Here is a 17642-nt window from a genome sequence, read left to right on the forward strand (position 1 = left end):
TCTAACTGTGCTTTTCATGTTGTTCTGAAAAGAAATGAAAGCAGCAACTCCTAAAATTAGTGTTGTAATAAAAAATAAGCTATAAAATAAATATGCATCGACAAAGGCGATATTGTAATTTTCAATATTGCCAAAATAGGAATTGCGATATATCTTGAATCTCAATATATTGCCCAGGCCTAATCATGTTGCGGGTTTGTGCAGAGAAATAGTTTTGAGCCACTTTGCTGCATCAAACACACACAGAGTCAAGGAGAAGTGGAGGAGGTCATGTGATCTCAGCTCACCTTCAGCTTTTAAACTAAGGATTGGACACTCATCTACTGCAGCATAAGAGTCTCTTCACAAGGATGAAAAAATTAATGATACAAAAGCATCACGACTCTGCAGAGCTGCGACTTCAAGGCCAGTTACCAAACAATGACTTTCCCATTACAAATGGGAAAGTCATTGTTTGGACGTTTCACCTTCCTCTCAACCTTTCAGTTAAGATCTCAAACTGCACTTCAGTACAGAGACTTTTTCCCATTCCACCATTTCCCCCTAATAAGTGTTTCAGAGAAGGTCTCCACCCTGGGAGACGCCAGCGCAACAAGCTTCCTGTGAAAGGACTTCGGATGGAGTCGTGTCCAATTCATTAAGTGAATTCAATGAGGAGTTTACTTTCAGTGGACACAGCCGGCCGTATTGATCGTTTGATGGTGGGTGACTTTTGTGCAGCCTAAGAGAGCGTGCTTTGGATTCTACTGATCCAGTTTCTCTGAGTCATTTAGAAAAAAACAGGGACTCAGCCCACCTGGAAACATTTATACAAGAAAAATGTAAGGCTTTACTTTCGTTAAATTAACTACTGGCAAGATGTCGTCTAGGTTGGACTGAATTAACTGATGGAGTCCCAGGCATCTTTTTATATCAAAAACATTTAAAAAAAAAATAAAAAATCAATAAACCCTAAAATAAGCATTTAAAAATATAGAATTATTTTTAAAAAAAGTGGACAGTACTTTAATTTGTTAAACAAGAGAACTCAGAGAGCACAAACCTCTGCCTAAATGTCCTCCTTGCCAGATATTGGCAATTATCTGGATCAGTGATCCTGATCATGTAGAGCTGCACGATTATGGCCAAAATGATGGTTGTAATTACAATTATAATCACAATTATTTATCATATTTGGTAAAAAAAAAAGTTATTACACTACTTTTAAACAAATAATATGTGAACAGTGCAAAATGAAGCTTTAATTAAGAATTATAATTTAAAATAATTAACCCAATGTACCAAAGGGTAAGCTATAAATATGAATTATAATTAAAAAAGAATAACCTAATGAACCAAAATCTAAGCTTTAAATATTTTTAAAAATCTATCCAATGTACCAAATGCTAACTGAATGAATACACTTTTTTACAGAGTGCAGAGCCCGTATTATAAATGTAAATATTGCCAATCAGGTTTATTTAATCATGGCAACCAAAATCATGAATAAAATTCAATAAATTGTGCAGCCCTGTGATCATGGTACCATAATCATTAGAGCTGCAACTAACAATTATGTTCATAATCGAATAATAGGTCAATGAATTAATCGATTAATCTATTAAGCAATAAATCAATAATGAAATTTGTTTCCAATGCTTTGCAATATTAAATTTTTATTGATTTTATCATTTATTGTTACTTGTTAGGGCTGGGTGATATGGACCAAAATTCATTCAAAAATGGCGATATACGATATCTTGATATATTTTAACTCAATAAAGTCAATAAATAAAGACATTTTTTTTTAACAAACAGCTGCATTACTTCTGCCACTGTTGGCTTTTCCTCCTTTAAGGGACAGCACGTGTGAGTGAGTTCTGTAGTGTGGCTTGTTTAGGGCAAGGTCTGGATTAGGACCAGACCTTGGTCAGCTTTTCACACTGTTCTGAGAAGTAGCAAAAACAGACCTCCTGTGTCTTCCTCTACATGTTCTGACCGTCAAACTCTTGTGTCGCGTTGATGGCGAGAGCGTCAAATTACGCAGCGATGGAACAATGTTCACACCTGAGTGTGTGTGTGTGACATACCGCTGCAGGAGCTCAGAGGGAACTGACGGAGAAGACACATTAGAATATGGGAAAAAATAACATTAGGTTTTAAAATTGGTTAAACAGCATTTTTATTTGTTTATTTGGTTTGCTACATTATTGAATGTGTGTGCAGCAGACAGAAGTCCATCAGCCTCCAATGGAACTTCTTCAAATGTAATTTAGTCCTTCTGTGCACTCACCACCTCTCCACAATAAACGAGCAAAATGTTCATTTAAATGGGGCGGTCTCAATCACGTCTATAGGCGCACTTATTAGTGCAGCAATATTAGTGAATTTCCCACAACAGGTGAAGAAATAGCGCCCCCAAAGGACTTAGGGACGCACTTGGTTTACCACCTTTTATTTCAGATCTTAGTGAATCCTTCCCTGACGGGGACAAATTATCCTTTATACATTATTTTTTCCATTCATATTTCTATGTATATATAGCTTCTATTGTTGTACTGTTTATTTTATTTTATCTTCATTGCACTATTCTTCGGGGGTCTTTCTCTGTGTTGCCCTCCGTTGTCTTTTTTATTGCACTTTTTTTATTGAGCTAACATAACAAAAAATGTCCCCACTGCAGGATGAATAGAGAATACTCTTCTCTAAATAAGTGGATTGATTGAGATTCCCTCCTAAAATTAATGGAATCTTCTTCCATGGCATAAAGTCTATCGTTGATTTAAAATGTTGTCAAAGTCTGTTAAATACTTTTGACGTAATCCTGCTAACAGACAAAAGAAAACAAATAAATGAACGCTGGTGAAAATATTATCTCCTCTGTGGTGGTAATAAAGACATAAGCGCGAAGACTGAATTGACTGGAGAATATTAAAAAAGTCCCAAACACAAGGGATACATCTCAATTAAGATCAAATCTACTCAGCTAATGATCGTTGAGCTGATCATAATCTATGAGCTCAGTGAAACAAGACAAATATGCAAAGTGAGCATCTGAAGTAACAGGCGGCAGGCACTGGTGGTAACTAGAAGAAACTAGAAGTTCAGCCAGAGGATCCCAAAAACAGAACTAAAAATAAAATCAGCTCATTTATCTTTTAGCAGAATGTCTTATTTGTGCTGTGGCTGACTCAGGCTCAGACTCAGCGTTAGTACACTAGGGCTCTCCTGTCTGTTCAGGATGCTTTGATGAGTTTATCAGGAGCTCAGCTTTGTCAAGTGCTTGTACAAAATAACATTATTACTCTCTCCAGCTTTCTTACTCACTGGGTTACTGAGTCGTTTCTGATCACATCTCATTTTTCTTCTTCTATGTACCGGTATGTCCTGAATTAGCAAACAGTGAACACTTATTTCCACCCATCATTTGTCTTTAAATAGCAAAAAAAAGTATCTATCTTCTACTAATTGTAAAAGAATACTATCTAATTTTCCCAAAGTACGTAAATACAAAATGATACACAAAATGTACTCGACAAACACACAAAGCAACTACAAAAATACAGAAAAATTAGCCGTAGAACATAAAACCATATATAAAAAAGAAAATCAACACCAAACACACACAAAAATGCACAAAACCATTTTGAGGAATCCAGAATAATTTGTGCAAGGGCAGTCAGATCAGATAATCACCTTTTTTTCTGAGGGCCACAGTATCAACAATCATGTCAGCAATTAGAATAAAGACCTGATCTGAGCATTAATACAAGAAAAGAATAATCCGTCTATCGCTGGTTATTTAGTTTCAAAACCAAATCTAAAAGAACAAATACATGGTTATTGTGTTTTCCTGATTGAAAACTAAAACAGAAATGCAGTAAAAACAAACTAAATAAGCAGGGTTACTCCGTTTTAAAATTAAAAAAGGAAAATGGTGAAATTTTGTTTTGTTTGTGTGATATTTGGAAATCACGTGTACATTTTTAGATGAGAGCTTCATGTTGTTTTACGCTGCATTAACGCTATCTGAGCCTCAACATAATGCTGCGCCTTGACACAGGATTCAACCGTAAAGGCTTGTGTGGGGGGAACGGTAGCGTGTTCATGTCTTGATGGACAACTTGCAAAACTGTCTTAACTACACTTCAATGCTGTTTTGTTTTGTTTAACCTTTGCTGGTATAAACAAACTGCCATTTTTGTGTCTTTATTCAAGGATTATAAAAACAATTCAAACAAGAAGACAGTCATCAACATCCCCCGCCAGATTAATTGTCATAACTCACAACCTTAAAATGGAACAAGGGCAATAACTCAGAAAATAAGAAGAGTGCATTATTTTCTTTCAAACTCCATCAAAGCATTGATACCCTGAAGCCACACACTGAATTTGGTTATCCTATCTTAAACAGTTTGAGAAAAGCTGTCCACTTTAACTCGGATGCACGAACGCCCAACCATATATCCCCCTTCCACTTCGTGGCAGGGGATAATAATTAATATTGACAAAAGCACATGTATTTACGCCCCGGAAATATCGCACAAACAAAACAAACTTTTGTCATTTTCTCATAACATTTTTTAAAACAGAAAAATTCAGCTTACCTGTTCTTTTTCTGTATGTCCAATTTGGTTTTGAAACAGAATAACCAGCAATACACGGATTGTTCTTTTCTTGTGTTAATGCTCTGATTGCCACATTGCAGAACTTTAATTAACCAACAGACTTTGAAATAAAAAGGCCCATCATTTTGGAATGATTTACCACGTACTCTGAAATAACATTTGAGGATGTCAATGTTGGGTTTAACATTTAACAATGAAAACAACAACAATTTAATTTAGAATAAAGTTATTGCATACAATGATGATTGAAAAGTGTAATTTTTGTCCTATCAAAACAATTTATTTTACATTTCCTTTTATCTGAGCTTTCCAGTTTGGAAAACTGTGCCACTGTTGGTGTTTGTTGACAGAATATAATTGGAGTAATCATGAGGAATCCCAATGGGAGTAAACAGAATGGAGAATCCTCCTCAGAGTTAGTGATGCTGGTAAAACTGGTCCATGCTGCTTTAAAAAAAGCGGCAAGTGGAAAACAAACAACAACAAAAAGACGGCCTAATTAATGTGCACCTGTTCTCTCTGGAATATTTTCTGACACATTTATTTCAATCAACAAAAAAAAAAAGAGAGAACAAACTCGCTTGAAGTAAAATAGATTATGTGTCATGTCAAAACAGAGAGTACATCTCATCAAAGCAGCGCTCTGAGGCAGGAGAGCAAAAGGTTGGCACGGCTTCTCAGGCTCAGACAAACAAAGAAACCGTGTGTGTGTGTGTGTGTGTGTGCGTGTGCGTGTGTGTGTGTGTGTGTGTGTGTGTGTGTGAGAGAGACCACTAATGACCATCCCTACCTCTATCCTCCCACCCCCGACACTCTTATCTTCTCTGTCAGGCTGCACAAAGCACTAGTCCACCATCGCTCCCAGTTTAAAGAGCCACGCTGATCAAAAAACAGCCGACTTCTGCCTTTGCTTTTAGTTTTCAAACTCTTTGAAGTCGTTGTCCTGCTTTTATCTGCTTTATTCCTAGTGCAACAGTTTAACCGTACAGCTGAATAACAGCAAAGAAGAATAACTGACAAATGACCTTAACATCCAGTCAGATTCATGGGACCAACCGCAATAATGTAAAAAAATCAATTGCAGGGATTCCAACAATAATAATAATAATTTTTGCGGAAAACACACGATTTGCAAGATTGATTTGACACAAGATCATTTTGATTCAAAAAAAGTTGGTTGAAAATTGCCATTTATGCAATTGAGCTTTCGATTATGAGCAGTAACTGTCAATACTTTATTTTTAAATACGATTGCTGTCAAGACCAAGAAGCAGTATATACTATGATGAGGCCATCTCTAATTAGGGGTGTGCATTGCCATAAATCTGATGATACGTTATATCCCCATACACATTGTGAGATATCGCAACATCTATAATTACAAATTTCACCTTTACAAGTACAAAATGGTATGAAATACAATCTATTTCTTTTTTCTAAAACTTGCAATAACAAGTTAATGGTAACTAACTGTAATTCAAGCACCAATATGAAAAACAAATGGTATGTTTCTCAAACTGCTAAATTCCATTTTTCAAAAAAGTTTAACTTTTGCTTCTACAACAAATTCTGATTCTGTTAAGTTCTTAAATTCTTTAAATAAAAAAAAGTATCGACATACTGTATATAAGGGGCGTTACACAAATTTTAGTTCAGAGGCCAAATATAGGGCAGTTTTATCTCAAGTGGGCCACAGATTTAATGCGGGAAAACGAGTAATTTCAACATTATTGTGCCCTAGTTTGCACTTCTATGTATACATAAAATACAAAATATGTAGGAAGCCAACAATATCCAAGCAATAAGTTGATATATCAGTCCCAACAGGATCTTCACTTTAAATTTCCTAGATTTTGTGACCAATTTCAATTTAATTAAGGGAAATAATATGTAATAATTTGAAGAAAATTAAAGGTTTTGTAAGAATTTTGAGCTTTTTTTTTCTCACTATTTTACATTAAAAATGACTGCAATCATGTGATATAAGCACCAGAAAAACTGTGAACACTTGCAAATATTGTTGCGTTTTACACAATGATTCATGTTTTCTCTGTCATTTTTACTTTTACTGAAGGCCAAATTGGAGCATCAAAAGGGCCAGATTTGGTCCCTGGGCCACGAGTTTGAAATGTGTGATATAAATCTAACAAGTTTAACAAGTTCTGATGTGGTTCACTGAGACCTAGTGACCGGGCTTTTATGCGCTATAAATGTTAGCGCAATTAGAAAACACAATTTTAAAAAATAAATTTTGACATTTTTGGGATTGATGCCAAAATGGTATGGTAAAATACTGTGATATGATGCTGAATCTATTTTTTTTTTACACCTTTATCTTAAATATATTAAACTTGCCTGCAAATTGCTGAGTGGATCCATTTTCATAACGGGCCCCACAGTGTTGAGAGGAAGAGTAACTTCAATACTCTGATTGGGACTCAGAGGAATTAAAACCTGGAGAGGACCAGCAGGAGCCAAACCAAAGCTAGAAAAACAGAAAAGATACAATGTAACAGAAGCTAGAGTACATGTCTACACATGAGAACATCCATGGCTTTGTTGGTGGAACTGACCTGTTTCTGTTAAACTGGATTGCAAAGTCAGTCATGACACTCATCGCTTTATTACTGAGGGTCATTTCCATTTGGATGACCCCAGCACGGCGAGCAAATGTTCCAGATATCTCCAGACCCTTAGCCTTCATGGCTGGAACCCAAACCTGAACCCAAACAGAGTCAATCATTGTCTAGTAAGCCTCACATATCAAGAGAATAGATTTTCTCCATTATTAGTAAGGATGCAGGTCATGAATTCCTCCGACACCGTTTGTCTGATTTTGACAAATAAGCTATCAAAACGTACAGAAAGTTCCCGAGAATTATGCTTCTACTTTTATAATTTGAAACTTTTAAACTTTAGTTATTATGTTTTTTGTGAAACTGCATTGACTTTTCAGCTCCAATCCCATTTTTATTGCGGAGAGATCGCTAAGCTACAGTGGAGCTGCTCAAGTTTATACTTTAAAATTTTTGCTAACGCATTACAAAACATTCAACCTTTAACATGTTCAGCAAATACGTTCAACCCATTTCAACATTTACAACCTTATTGCTAATGTTAAGCTAATGCCATTGTTTGGCTAATGCTGAATTAGTGCTAAGGCTAGGTTAGTGCTATTGCTAGGCTAATGCAAATGCCAATGCTAGGTTAGTGCTATTATTAGGTTAATGCTATTGTTAATGTTAATGCTAGGTTAGTATTAATGCTGTGTTAATACAAATGCTATGTTAATGTTACTGCTAGGCTAATGCTAGGTTAGGGCTAATGCTAGGCTAGGGCTAATGCTAGGCTAATGTTATTGCAAGGTTCATGCTATGCTAATGCTATGATAATGCTAATGCTAGGCTAAAGTTATTGCTAAGCTAATGCTATCCTAATACAAGTAAATGCTAATGCTAAATAACATTATGCTGATACTAAAGCTAACTTGTGAAAATGCTAATGCTAGCTAATGTTAATGCTAGCTAATGCTAAGCTAATGCAGTATGACGCGGGCCAACACTTGCATCCTCACTTGCATGTTCTTAAAGAAATGTAAATATTCTATTTATTATTATCAAACTCACAGTTTTTGGAGGGCTGTAGGCTCCCATAGGCAGACCAACTCCTCCCCCAAGGTCGAACAGGTCATCCAGACCACCACCACTGACAGGGGCCGCGAAAGAAGCTGGCATAGCAGCGGGAGGAGCCCCGAACCCAGCTCCCATCTGTCGGACACAGAGCGGAATGTTACTGTGAAGTATTCACTGCAATGCTGCTTTGTCCAATGAGAAAGGGAGGAAAGAGGAAGATAGTGTGACTTACAGCAGGACTTCCTCCAAGGTCTCCCCCGAGCTACACGAGAAACAACAAAACAAACTTGGTCAGACCATCGCATACATTACGGACACCGTTTCAGATACATGGATAGATGGACTGTGTGAATGCTAGGGAGGTTTATTCCATCAAATGAAAGAAAAGGAGTGTGGGAACATTCATCCCATGTATAAACTACTAACAGCTGACAGTCTATTGACCTCAGCTGTTCAAGTGCCACTTTCACCAAGTACATCTGCTACCAAAGGTGGGTATACTAACTGCTCGTTTCCCACTGTGACAAATTAAGCTGTGTTCGAAATCGCATACTAATGCACTACACACTCACTGAGTATGTACTGTCTACCACATACTATAAGTATGATTAGGATGATGAGCGTTCCCACTGAAGTTCACTTCCAAGTTTCCCAAGATGCATTTGGAACGTACAACGACAAAAACCTGAAGCACTCTGAGGCTAAATATCTCTGTAGATTCTACATCTTTGAAAGTTCTGAAAACATTTGAAGTGAGAAAGTGACCAAGTAGAATATCAACATGTGCTCATTTGATCCATAAAACTCACGGAAAAACATTTCATGCCAACATTTCGGAGATTTTCAGAGACCTTCCATTGTGCTTCTGACAAAACTTTCGGTTAACTTCAAAATAAGAGCCTTATTTACAAAAGCGTTAAAAAAAAAAGTAATGGAAAACAAAAAGAGATGCTTTTGTTTTGAAAAGGAGATGTTGATTTTTAGCTTGAAGCCAGACAATTTTACATTCCGCTTGCAATGCATCATGGGGCTGTTGAGAATGACTAGTGCTCACTGTGCATACTTCAAAAATGTCCCCAATGTAGTATACATCTGGGTATTTCTCACGTACTCAATCTTTTCATACCTTCTAATGTGAACGCATTATATACTGATTTTGACATCGGACTTAGAATGACTAGTACATTAGTATGACATTTAGAACACAGCCTTATTCACAGAGTAAAACCTGTGCAAAGCCTAAAGAATGTGACCAACTATAGACCTTACACACAGTGTGGGATACAATTACACTATAACTAATGGTTCTATTCAGACGGCACGAGGGCACCACAGGGTGGGGGTGTGACTGGTGCTGGCCTTTACTGGTCCAGCAGACCAACCTCAGTGGGGCTGTAATCTGGGGGCGACGGGGACTGAAGTGGGAGCTGAGGAGAATGAGGAGTGTCCGTCCGTAAAGGAATGGGCGGCTGATTGAAAGATGAAACACATTTCAGAGCCCGTGGAGAAGAAAAGGACTTGAGGATTTCACAATCACAAATGAAAAAAAGATGAATGATATTTTCAGTCTAATGTAAAACACTGTTATACTTCCATCTTCTTATTCTGAAATCAGGGTTCTCACCAGGAATTTTTCACAGCGTAGGGGGGGTCCAGAAAACGTTGAAATTTATAACTCTCTGAGGGCTACATTTTTGAAGTAAAGCTTTGTTACTGCCATACTTTAAAGCCAAAAGTTATTTGTGGAATTGGTGAACGCTCATGATGAATGTAGTTAGAGTTACTGATGCTTGGTATAGGTCCTCCACTCATAAATACTCAGAAACACTGTATAGACAAGAAATAACATTTTATTTAAAGGACTGATTCAAAGACGTGCTTTTCAAATTTAAATGAAGTGTTATGTGGGACCTGCAGTAATACTGTATCGGGACTGTTATGAAGTACACTGTGTACATTGGATGTAGGGCTGGGCGATATGGCCTTTTATAAATACCGCGATATTTTTAGGCCATGTCACGATACACGATATATATCTCGATATTTTGCATTACCCTTGAATTAACACTTTGATGCACAAAATCACACCAGTATGATGATTCTATATGTCTACATTAAAACATTCTTGATCATACTGCATTAATATATGCCAATTTTAAACTTTCATGCAAAAAAGGGGATATCACAACTAAGTCAAAGTTGACATAACTGTATTTATTAAACAGTGAGTGGCTCAAACATAAAATTGTCAACAGAAAGTGCACGTTCTGTGCAAAATTGTCACAGAGACATTTCAAAACAAGACATTAGTGCAGGATGCAACTCACATGGCATTTCAAAACACAAAATTAAAGTGCACTTTTTGTACATAATGCCACTACAATATTTTAAAACAAATAGTGCCCTTTTGTGCATGTTGTCATTAAGATGACATTTCAAAACAACACAAAATTTAAGTGCACCTTTTGTGCATAATGCCACTAAGATATTTAAAAAAAAAAAAAAAAAAAAGTCCGCGAGTTTAACGGTATGGTCATTTTCAACACCGCACAGACTACAAGCTGCGATATATCGAGTATATTCAATATATCGCCCAGCCCTAATTGGATGGTAATTATAGGTTACAAAGTGGAGGATGCATACAGGGAACATCGCCGACAGCAAACTAAGTAGCTGCAGGGGTCCTTGGGGAGTTAAAATAACACATGCACGCCTGGAGGTCCAAGTATGAAACAATTATTACGACGGCACCGATTGAAAAAGGAAGAAACAAGAGAAAAGCCCCATACGCTGGTTTAAACATAGCATAGAGGGCAACTTTGCATCGTAGGGATGAAAATCACACCATAGGGGGCCCTACGCTCAACAGTGCTGGCAAGAACCCTGGAAATATTTAACTATGGCACAAGAATTCTATCAATAGTCTCATGGTTTATTTACTCAAAGATTTTACTGTTCAGCAGAACCACCCCTAAAACATCCAACAAAAGCAGTATTCATTTTATCTTTGATGGTTTAGTTTATAAACGCGCTAGATCCCATCATGTAGTTACCGGCTCAGATTCATCCCCCATCTGCAAGTGCAGCAATGAACAAAGAAAAGAGAGAATATTGCAATGAAAAGAAAGAAAGAACAAGCAGCAGCTGATTACAAACAGACCAAATATAAACTTTACCTACAGTCTTGTGATTAACTGACTAACTACTTTGAGAAGCTCACAGGATTCAGAAAATGTGAATGATACATACCAGGCTGTCGAGTCCACCTCCAAGGAGGTCCATGGCACCCATCTGTATGCCAGTGGACACAGCAGGAGTTGGACCGGTGGTGGTAGGAGTCAGATCCAGATTGAGAAGATCCCCCAGGAGGTCTCCCTGGGATGGAATGACAGCAGGGGGTGCATCGGCAACTGCAGCAGCAGAGCTTGCATCGGGGCTCTCAACGCTCTCTCCACTGGAAGTAAAGACAAAAAGAAGTATTTAAATGCAAATTAAGAGATGACTTTTGTTGATGTGGAGAGAAGACCACATCAAAGTATGTAGGGCCTCTGATTTTCCAGACAGAAACAAAACAACTGAATTCCTGTTCTGAAGTAGAAAAAGCAATCAAAAATGCATTTTCCCCCCCATTTATTGCATTTAAACTCAGGCCACACACACACCAAAAACGGATGATTGAATGTCTAAAAAGTGTCACAAACAGGAAAATATGTCTAATTCCACTCATAATCCAGTTAAAAACCATGCCTTACCTGTTACTGTTTGACTAGTGGTCATGTTATCCTGTGACTGAAAATAAATGCAGAGCATTCATCTGAAGTGTGTTTTAATGTGTTGTGATGAACAAGCGGTTCAGATTATAATTACTCCATTTACATAAAAAGGCAGCTCTCTACGCTGCCTTTGGACGTAAAAGTGCTATGATAAATGCTATACGTAAGTTCACAGTGCATTAGTGAATTGATATCACGTGACCGCTGCTTCTACGTTCTCTCGCTAGTGGGCAGGATAACACTACAGTCAGGATGACAGCGCTAAAGACGATAAAGAAACTTTATTTTGAGGAAAAACGACAGCTTTTAAAAGATGGGAGACCAACACCTGAGCTACCAGACCTTCAGCAAAGGTAAGGTCAGAAAATTGTTTGTATTGGCTTTGTGGATGCGCCTCACTGAGGCTGTTCCGAGTTGTTGTTGTTGTCATTTTCTCCGTGTTTCTGTGTTTCCAACACAAACAACGGATGCGCTGCCGTGTCATGAGCTATATCTTGTTGGGAGAGTATGGAGGCTATTTAAAAAAGAAAACAGGAGACCCTAGGTTTGAATAAAAATATAATGGCCATATCAAAAGCCTGTGCAGGCAGAATTCTTAAATCTAAAAGACAAAGGTTGAAGACTCACGAATTAGCAGTGGCAGGGAGTCGCTTGTGCTGAACGCCACGGCTCCCCTCCACAAAGGCACTGGGGGGCTTGTGGTAGACAGAGGCCAGAGTCCCGATGTGACAGATCAGCTCCTCTAGCAGCGTGGGTTCGATCAGATCCGTTTCCTCTGAGATCAGAGGCTTCTCAGCCAGGACCACCTCTTTGGCAGCCACAGGGTCCGTGGAGAGGAGTCGCCAATAGATGTAGCCTCGATCCCTCAGGTCCGGGTTATCAGAGTCCTACAGCAAGAAACGGAGGAGTGACTAAGAGGAACAGTATTTATAGAGCATGTTTAGTACGGAATTGAAAATAATTTTCTGTTTTAGAAGTGAGAGCTTTGAAATGAGACAGCCTGGGGGGGAGCCGACCAACACGGAGCATTTTCACTAAAGAGGGGGAAAAGGACAACATTCCCAGAACTTACATTTTGTTATTTTTATCTTCTTTAAATCAGGCTGTAAAATATGCTTGAAAACATTTCAATACATAGTACTTTTATTTAAGGAAGCACAATCTTCCCTTACTCAGCATGCGTTGAGCAACACCAAAATACATCTCTTAAAAAAAACATTGATCTTAACAGAGGAGTGGTGTTTTATTGAGATCTAAAAAGAATATTCCAGAAAAGCACTAAGACTTTATAATACTTCATTCAGCCTTATCCAGGTTACAGTCATCTTAACGTAAAATGGGACCAATACTACATCTAATTGGGACATTTCATTTCATTTTTCAGGACCAAACAATACATTTTATTGGATATGGGAGATGAATATATTAGAGAATTGGGTTAGGATGTAATTAGATTGATGGCATTTCTATCCCCAGATAAAAGGAATTTATCCAAATGTCAGCTCAATTCATTCCAGCAGTGAGCAAACTGTTGAGCAAAATTAAATTACAAGAGCCATTATACGTTTCAAAAGTACCTCATGTCTGTGTTTCTGTTTTATTGACTTTGCCTAATCAGATGTCATTACTGGCTTTAAAATTTCCCGAAATAATGCCAAATATGCTAAATACGGTTGAGTGCATCACCTATTGTTATTAATTTAATAGTTCTTCATTGTATTTTCACTGAATACACACGTTTAAATCTTGCCAGATTTGACGTGTCTGTTTGCTAAAGTTGCAACACATTATGTCACACAATTTTAGATGCATGATATTGTCTCAAAATATGTCTATGAAGGTTTAGTCCAGTGGTTCCCAACCTTTCTTGAGTCATGATCCCATTTTTATATCGCAAATTTCTAACCAAAAAGACATTTTTTTCTAAAATTAGTTTTTAATAATATTTGTTATTGTTGTGTTACTAATACAAGGTAGAGTTTAGATTCTTGGCCCGATCCGGGCCTCATTTTCCCGCTCAGCTGTCAGGTCGGGCTCGGGCTTCTTTTTTTAAATCTCTATTACATTAATATTATTTTTTAATAAACACAAAAACGCTTCTATATTATCACTGAAAATTATTTGCTGATTTTGCTCATTCCTCATCGCAGACCGGTCTGGTCTGCGATGCTGTAAATGTTCTGGTTATGTTCCACTTGTGTGTAATCAGTGGTTACCTGATGCTGAGATTTCACATGGCAGAGAAGGCATCATGGTTACATGCAGATTTCTCTGCCAATGTGTTTCTTTGTTTACATGTGTTCTGAGTGTTGATTGGCTGGGAGGCTGGGGAAAGGGCGGACGTAAGCGGGGAAAAGAGGCAACAATTCTGTTCCCACGGTAGTGTGAGTGTATGACGGTGTAAGACGGTTTTTTGTGTGTTTGTTTATTTTTGCCGTGTTACTACGACTTCCATTAAAGCCTGTAAAACTGTGATAACGGCTCGAGTCACGTCATTACAATATCTTTTGGGCTGCGGTGAGTGTGCGCGCGAAATAAACCCATCCGGTCCTTTGTTTGTGGTCTGTGTAAGTCTTACAACACAGAGAAAAGTGCACCGTTTAAAAAAAAAAAAGGAGTACTCTGAAGGAGCTTGTTTTATACAGGGCCATAAACCTCCCCTTTTGCTTAATTCATGTTGTGTTTTGACCACACCCCAGCACAGATGTGTCATTTAGACCACAGGGAACTGTTTTAAAAGGTGAAAAATGGGTATAATATGTCCCCTTTAAACTAGATTTATATTTGAGAAAGTACAGAATACAGTTGTTTGACATTGTGTGTTCTGTTTTAATTTGAAAAATAATATTTTTTTTAATAAATATTAAATTTATTTTTATTCAGTAATTCATTTTATCAATTACTAGACATTTTAAGCAACCCCCACATACGGTCATGAGTCCAAATTTAAACAAAAAAAACCTGGATTAGTTTAGGAAGTAAACTCCATCATATTAAGTCATAAATGGTGCGAGAATTGACATTTACGTCTCTTTGAATGTAAAATATCGCATGTAAATGCATGATATTGTCTCAAAAAAATTACCACATCAAATCCAAAAACGTTTCACTTACAATCAAAATCCCTACGAATTCAGACATAATAATGTGTTTAGACCTAACAGGATCATATCAAACGTTGGCAAACATAGTACTGTGCATAGAGCCATGAACCTCTGGAACAGCCTTGACAAAGAGACACAACAGTCAGATAATCTGAAGCAATTTAAGGACAAAACGAGGAGGACATTTTTACACACATACAGATCTCAAGTCAACTCTCCATTGAACTCTACAGCAACGACATGGAACTCATCAACTGGTCATTGAGCACCATTGACAAAATCTTCTCAACGAGGCAATTGCTTCAGCACGAAATACCGTGTCCAAAGGACACATACCCAAGTGGATATGTCGTGGACGCACGAGGGAGAAGCCAGATGCTCTGTCTCTCCCAGCTGGAAGTGGAAGATGTGGAGGACATCTATCTGCTAGGAGTCATGATCTTTGGCCTGCTAATGATGGGGGTATGTGTCTGTGCATGTGCCTTCCGGATGGATCGTAAGCTGAGGCGACTCTCAGAGGATATGAAGGTTCTCAGAGAGAAGAAGAACTTCACGTTTGGAGAGTTGGAGGAACGTAAACAACGACTGGAAAAGAAAGCTCGTGGAAATACGGGGGAAAAAGACTGTGATGAGGAGTAACAGCAGGAACAATGACTGCAGACGAGAACACATCACAAAAAAAAACAAAAAAAAAACAAAAAAAAAAAAAAAAAAGGGGAAGAAACGAGGTTGGATGTAAAATTATCTGTGTTCAAATTAGGGGACGGATCTAGATAAGCATAATGCTTTTTTCCGTCGCCCTTTCCGGCATGAAAAAGGACAAAAAAAAAAAAAAAAAAAAACAATGATGTGATTTTGCTCTGAATGTCAAATGAATTTCTGTGAATGCAACCATGTCGGAAATGAACTGAATAAATAAATAAATAAATAAAACAGAAAAACTAAATTCGATTCCTGAAATATTGTTATTTTTATGGAATTCTTATTTCTACAAACGTTTGATCAATAAATAAACTTTTTTTTTTGCTGGGAACTTAAATTAAAAAAAAAAATCATAAGAACCTGAGTACGGTGTACATTTTATGACATCCACAGGTCTCAGAGTGAGGTATCAGGTATCAGGAAAACTTCTGTTATTTGTCAGACCAAACGGACTCATGACTCAGCAAAACCTCTGTCAAATGACACGGCGTCACTAGTCAAACCAAATACCGTCAAATGACAGCCTCAGGCTTCAAAATAAAAGTCATCAGACTCAACTACCTCAGGCCGTAAAACACGACATGCTGTATTATGAAAAAAACGGAAATACACGTCATCAATATGTGCTGCTATGGATACGTGAGTAAGTTGAAAGCGGCTATTTTCTATTTATTTTTAAAGGTTAGAATATATCAATGTTTCATATAACTATGCATTTATTAATCAAACAACATGTTGATATATGTTAACTTTTTAAAAACTAAAGGAAAGAACAGCTTTTCAACTTACTTCGTCATGTGTACTTCCGGTTCCTTCAAAATAAAATGCCATATTGACATCAATATGTGCTGCTTTTGATATGACAGTAAGTCGATAGCTGTCATTTTCTATTTATTCTTAAAGGTTAAGATATATCAACATTTTATTTAACTATGTATTTATTAATCAACATTTAAAAAAAATTAATAAATGGAAAGAACGGCTTTTCAACTTACTTCTTCAAGTATACTTACGGTTCCTTCAATATAAAATGCCATGTTGTGGTTTCACGACCTGAGTGACGCCATTTCATTTGACAGAGGTTTTCCTGATACCTGACTATAGCTACGTTTCCATTACCCTTGGAAATGCACAAAATCTAAATAGCGCAATAACAACTGGTCATGGAAACACCTGAATTTTGAAAAAATACTAAAATATCGCAAAAATGTTTATACGGTTTGATGAGGAAGAATTTCAGATATTGAAATGTGTCACAAAAGCACCATGGAAACACCTTTTCCACAAATACACATCACAGGACATGATGTACCTGGTCACATGACCACTTCTCTCCGAGTAAACATGACGCGGTGCGTGTGGACAGAAGAGGAGACCGGGACATTTCTTAGTGTTATACTATGGAGTGTCCATCTTCCAAAACAGCCTTCAATGGAAACACGTTCAAAGCGCAATTATACTTTGTCGACATTGAGAAATATCGCTTTTATTTTGTGAAAACCTCGAATGGAAACCCAGCTTCTGAGACCTAAGGATGTCCTAAAATGTACACCGTATGTGAGGCTTTGATGTAATATATCAAATGAAATACCCGAGTGTGTTTTAAAGAAGAAGAAAACATGTAGGATAAACATATAACTGTAGATAGCAACAAAAATTTACTTTAGTGTGTTTTTTTTTCCTCTCACCTGCGTGGCAAGGCTGAGCACCTGCTGCACCAGCTCCTGGGTCTCCGTTGGCTTCTTCAGGAACAACTTGACAATTGCAGTAAGGAGCTGCAGCTGCACCTGGAGAACGCAGAGAGCACTCGATAAAACCCAGCTG

The 17642-nt window shown here is 37.5% G+C and overlaps 1 protein-coding gene across 4 annotated transcripts in view; it reads right to left on the reverse strand.

The window, feature by feature from the left end:
• Positions 1-17642, reverse strand: part of ap1b1 (adaptor related protein complex 1 subunit beta 1) — a 59430-nt gene that overhangs the window by 23422 nt on the left and 18366 nt on the right. For all 4 annotated transcript variants that reach the window (XM_028458327.1, XM_028458328.1, XM_028458329.1 and 1 more), the window contains exons 12-18: positions 17507-17605; positions 12640-12899; positions 11489-11693; positions 8472-8501; positions 8234-8374; positions 7181-7326; positions 6963-7092 (exon numbers count right to left, since the gene is read on the reverse strand). In XM_028458327.1, the coding sequence (XP_028314128.1) occupies positions 6963-7092; positions 7181-7326; positions 8234-8374; positions 8472-8501; positions 11489-11693; positions 12640-12899; positions 17507-17605 (1011 nt within the window). The remainder of the gene's footprint in view (positions 1-6962; positions 7093-7180; positions 7327-8233; positions 8375-8471; positions 8502-11488; positions 11694-12639; positions 12900-17506; positions 17606-17642) is intronic.

This window comes from Gouania willdenowi, chromosome 9, assembly GCF_900634775.1.
Source record: "Gouania willdenowi chromosome 9, fGouWil2.1, whole genome shotgun sequence".
NCBI classification, from domain to species: domain Eukaryota; kingdom Metazoa; phylum Chordata; class Actinopteri; order Blenniiformes; family Gobiesocidae; genus Gouania; species Gouania willdenowi.